Source organism: Triticum dicoccoides, chromosome 2B (genome assembly GCF_002162155.2).
Source record: "Triticum dicoccoides isolate Atlit2015 ecotype Zavitan chromosome 2B, WEW_v2.0, whole genome shotgun sequence".
Lineage (NCBI taxonomy): Eukaryota > Viridiplantae > Streptophyta > Magnoliopsida > Poales > Poaceae > Triticum > Triticum dicoccoides.
The window spans coordinates 107,777,248-107,782,389 of record NC_041383.1 but is presented as its reverse complement, the minus strand read 5'-3'; the positions used below and the strand labels follow the sequence as shown (position 1 = coordinate 107,782,389).

Below are 5,142 nucleotides of genomic sequence, written 5' to 3'. Positions count from 1 at the left end.
CAAGACCCCCTAAATCTTAGGTAGGCAAATTGTGTCCTAGACTCCCAGTTAACCAAGTTGTATTTTATTTTCTGTTACCCAAGTCTTCCTGCCACAAAAGCCTTTTCCTAAAAAAAAATTTAATCCCTTTCTCATTCCCCCTAGGCAACCCATAGAAGGACGTCATATGCATAGGCTTATTGCCAAGAGTGGCATTGAGCAAAGCTAATCTACCAGCCATGGTAATGAACTTATCCTGCCAGCACTTGACACTTTTGCAATGCCATCCTCCACCCCTTTCAATGCTAGCAGGGGGTTGAGTTGCGTTGGTCCGAGGCAGAAGCAGCCGCCTGCGCACATCTCTCGGTCGCCGACCACCATAGTCCCTGCAAATCCATAAATACGGCTAATATTGTTGCTACCACAATGCAGAGGAGCAGCAACGCAGCATATAAATCATGATGATCATGGAAAAGAACACACCAGCATTCCACACGGAAACAAAGAGAGGCATTGTTTTCTAACTACTTTTTTTCTTCTTTTTTATAAATGCTAAATGTCTGATCTACAAAGGCTACATTTTTTTGTCATTTTCTATTTTTGCTAATTTTTTTGGGTTATGCATATATAAAGCTACGGAGGGTGCAGCCAGCGCTTGCATTGCACTGCACTAGAGGCCGCCCTCTTCTACACTACAGATAATTAACAACGGCGATAAAATGTACCGGAATTATTAGAGTTTTTACAACACAGAGATAAACATGCTATCACCACGGATAGCATCGATCCAAATTGTTTGTTTATGCCGCCGCATGAAAATCCTGCTCCATCTCCTCGAGCACACCATCCCCTCAACCAAGTCATGAAGTTAAGCTCTCCCCTTGCACCGTCACGATTAGTTGTATGTCATCTCAACTCTACCATGTGCCGCGACTGCGAGCGTCATGTCAGCGGCGGGCCGCAGCTTGGAGAGGAGGGAAGTCAGCATCGTACGGGTTCTCGGTCGCCAGGGGAGGGAAGTCAGCATCGTCTTGCAGCTGGTAAGGCCCGGCAGCCCTGCACAAGTTCCATCAGGAAGCAGTGTTAGTTAGAAGATGATAGTTTGATTTTCATAGTGCAAGATGAACATGAGACTCGTGCATGAGCTAGGAAAGATGGTCTACAGTACTGTACCTGTTTTCGGCCGCACTGGTACCGGGCCGAGGGCTCTGCGATGTGGAGGCAGCGGGGGATCCTACGGGCCCATTTTGGGCCGCACCCACACCAGGCCTGGGGGATGGCACGTGGGGCCAGCTCTGGATTGTACGCACAACAGGCATGGGGCTATGTGCCGGCAGGTTGGGCCAGCTTTGGCTCATAGTCACACCGGGTCTAGGGCTCTGCATTGCTGACCCAGAGGCTTCTGCAGGCCAGCTCCTGGGGGTTGCACCCGCGCCTGGCCTGGGGCTCCTCTGTGGGCCTTGTTGTCCCTGCCTTGTTGTTTCTTGGAGAGCAGGGAATTGTTCATCGAACACGGAGTTTTGACGAGCCACTGAGAAAGGCCCCATGGTTCCGAACTCCAAGTTCCCATGCTGTTCCGCCGTGACGACAGGTGTGATCACCACAGCAGGTGAAGAGGGATGGCTGCCACTGCCATGACGAGGAATCGTGATCCTCGGCGGCATCCGTGTCACCACCCACCCATTCTCAGACCTGGCAACAACTTCGTTAGTACCAAACAAATATGGTGTTCGATGGTATCAAGTTTGAGCAATGTTGCATACCTCTGCTCATTGTTGCTTGAAGGGGTTGTGCTTGAAGAGGCACCCTGGTGTGGGTTACCTCGCATCGTCAATGTTAGTCCTGCTGCGCTTGCGCCCGCAACATGCCCATTGCTTGAGGTAACATCCGGTCTCCCTTCTCCGTAACCCCGGTCTGATTGCCGCTGCCTTTGCATCCTTCCCCTATCATTCCACGACTTGTCCCTGTTCCAACCCTACAAGAGTAAAGTGTAAACGGCGAGCAATCGGAAATTGAATTAGTCTACTACAAACAGAGTAAACTAAAAAGTGGAAAAATCATTTTTCAAGGTTTCTTACTGTTCTGGGGATGTATGTGCCTGTTCCACGTGATTGAGGGAAATCCCACATAGCTGGATAGAATGCCACCCCGCTGGAGAAAGCATCTATTCCGAAAGGCATCGAGTAGTTCTGCGCATAAGGAGAAAAAGACATCAAGTCAATATATTAGAAACTTGAACAGAACATGAACAAAAAGGACCATGAGCCAAGGTTTCTTACCATGTTATGCACGTAAGTGCTAGCTCCATAAGTCTGAGACATGTCCTCGGTGTTTGGAAACCAAGGACCAGCAAAAGGGGGATAGGCCGAGAATCCATTGGGTGGAATGTGGGTACAAGGTGACGGCAGATATTCCGGTTCAACTTGGCGCTCAGTGATCGGTTGCCGAGGAACAACTGCCGTGCCGAGAGAAGGAGGCGGCCGCGGGCATGAAGTTGGCCTCGGAGCAGGGCGCAGAGGTGGAACTACAAAGCGATCCTCATCCAGCACACCTGCTGAAGACGCCTCTATAACCGACTTGAGGAGCTTATCGTGCATGGCCTCCAAGTTGTACTGAACACTTCGTATGCATCTCATGTGTAAATTCACATGCCCTGAGAGGTCCAGTAGGTTCACCGGCGTGAAAGGAGGAAGCTGCACCTTCTCTTGATGGACACCGTTCCGGTTTGACCCGTTAAAAGGGTTAGAACCAGGAACCTCGTGACCATTCTCCGAGGAAGAGGATAGATCGGAGTGGCTCCTGAAGTTGGTTGAACCTACAACAAAGAAATTATGAATTAATGGCTCCGGTACCATCTTGCAATAGTAATCATGTCAAAATACCCCAATTTTGTGCCAATCAATATGATCTTTAGCATGATTTGGAAAATAATGTACCTGAGATCCGATGAATTCTCTTTTCGTCTTCATCCATGCAAGAAGTTCCGAGGCCGGACACATCTTCGCCACGTGCATTTCCAGGCTCAGGCATGGACTGGGACACACTTTCTCCAAGGTCCTGCCTTTCGCCCCGTCCATGTTTACGCAACGTATGTGTAAAAAACACATAGACTTCTTCCGCAATACGTTCGCAAGGCAGCCTGAGAATTTTTCCGAGCTTCTCTGCGCCAGCTGCAAAGGCATCCCGGATGACACGAGAGTTTGCTGCATAAAATTATGTACATGTTAAGTTCAACCAAATCATCCAACTAATAGAAAGAAAAGTGTGTACCCCATAATCAAGATATAGAAAACAAAATGATGGATCATCTTGGTCATTTTTACCTTCGCTGATACTTGTGCCGAGGTTGTTATCCCCCTTCAAGGGGTCAACAATGTTGAGGTACTTCAGGCGTAAGTCTGGGTCACGCCTATCAGAATCTGCTGGAAGCTCAAAAAGCTTACGCAGTGAGCGCTTGAGGGGCTCCTTGCTCAGCAGTAATTCCTCATTTGCGGCAGCAAGCCCAGCTGCAAGTCACAGAGATTTTGTTAATTACATAAGTGATTACATGCCAGGTGATTCACATAACATAACAAAGGAAAATGATAGACTAAGTATGACTCACCAGCGTCGTTGCGCAGGGGGACAGGGCCATTTAAAGTAAGGCACTGGTTGTCCCAATCAAACTTGCTGTAGTACAGCAGAAACTTGTAGAGGGCCTGTTAAACAAAGAAGATACAGTCAGAACACTTTAATTTGCACATATTGTGAAGTTACTTGGATTGTTTTCCGAGAAATTACCTGCAAAGGGCCATGTATCGAGCTGTGGAAAAGGTTGAAGATGTACAGAATCAACACCTCCAATGCGTACGTAGACATCAACCAATGGTTAGATCCATGAATGTTACCCTCGTGGTAACACCAAGCCTTGATCAGGATGATGCTCCGCTTGAAGAGATGGTCCTTCCCGACCTCTTTGTTGACCTGAAACAATAACACACATTCAGGTTAGGGATATCTAAGTTACTCGTGTTATTTATATACAAGTTGCCGGGTATGTATTTATGATGAATTTTTTTTCAAAAATGAATCGAATAGTTCAGATCGCATCCACGTACCAGCTCAAGGAAACAGAGGGTGGACACACCGCCGACTTGGTTGAAGGAGATGTCCATCACAAGGTTGTCGATAACACATTTGATTATCTTGACCTGGGTACACAAAAACAATGACAAAAGCTTAGATACTTTATTGAATATCAGTCGAAAATATAACTATATAAAGACATAGCAAAGAGCATACAGTTTAAAAAGTGTCTTTCCCACAACCCCTCAAAAAGATAAATTTCCCACAACCCCTCAAAAAGTGTCTTTCTCACAGCCCCCCAGAAAGTGTACTTCCTACAAATACACAGATAATTTGATTTGGAAGTTCAAACGGAGAACTCACCTTTGCGTTGATGACCTGAATGTCCCTCAGCGCAAACTCGGCATCGTCGCTGCTCTGTTCGGTTGCGAGCAAACAACAGACGTCCTGGACGAAGCTGTCGTCCAAGTTGGTGTTCGTGATTATGGTGATGTCGACATCACCATCGGGGAGGTACGTCTTCAGGGGCACCGACCCGAACGGGAACACCTGCATTGTGAGAAGAAAAATGAGTTAAACACTTATCACAAAAAATGTGTCAGCACATTCTAGTAGTGAATTGCAAAATGGCGCGTAGAAATTAAGCAGTACGAGTGTCGTAGCTATTTTTAACAAGACTACGGGTTGCCTGCCAAACCCAACCAAGTCTACACTAGACACGCATAATAGTGGTACTCACATTTTTGTGTTAAATACAGGTACACCCAAGTCCCCCCATAAAAGTGTACGAAGCACATTTGAGTGCAACGGCGGCATGGAAATCTTGTAGACGGACAAGCACCGTAGCCGCAGCATGCAGGGAATATAATGCGTGCGTGTGCAGCTGTACGTGGGCAGTCATGCGACGGCGGACAGCGACGGCGGCGAAGCAGAAAGGCTGGACCCTTTTCTGAGTGTTTCTTACACATCAACGTCGTAATTAGTACTAATGGGGCCGGTGAAAAGGGACACTAAGTGATGAGTACTGAAGCTTTTTTTTTTTGACGGAAATAGAACTGTCCGAAGGTGTGTGTGGACATGTGGGGGGCTCGGACACTG

The 5,142-nt window shown here is 47.4% G+C and overlaps 1 protein-coding gene across 1 annotated transcript in view; it reads right to left on the bottom strand.

Annotated features, from left to right (window-relative positions):
* Positions 1-431: 431 nt before the first annotated feature.
* The window catches only part of LOC119360591, a 7,506-nt gene continuing 2,795 nt past the window's right edge, over positions 432-5,142 (bottom strand). Inside the window, exons 2-12 of the mRNA XM_037626160.1 lie at positions 4,408-4,593; positions 4,077-4,169; positions 3,760-3,942; positions 3,584-3,677; positions 3,303-3,485; positions 2,916-3,182; positions 2,259-2,794; positions 2,058-2,168; positions 1,743-1,954; positions 1,153-1,671; positions 432-1,035 (exon numbers count right to left, since the gene is read on the bottom strand). Of these exons, the coding sequence (XP_037482057.1) occupies positions 927-1,035; positions 1,153-1,671; positions 1,743-1,954; positions 2,058-2,168; positions 2,259-2,794; positions 2,916-3,182; positions 3,303-3,485; positions 3,584-3,677; positions 3,760-3,942; positions 4,077-4,169; positions 4,408-4,593 (2,493 nt within the window). The 3' untranslated portion in view covers positions 432-926. The remainder of the gene's footprint in view (positions 1,036-1,152; positions 1,672-1,742; positions 1,955-2,057; positions 2,169-2,258; positions 2,795-2,915; positions 3,183-3,302; positions 3,486-3,583; positions 3,678-3,759; positions 3,943-4,076; positions 4,170-4,407; positions 4,594-5,142) is intronic.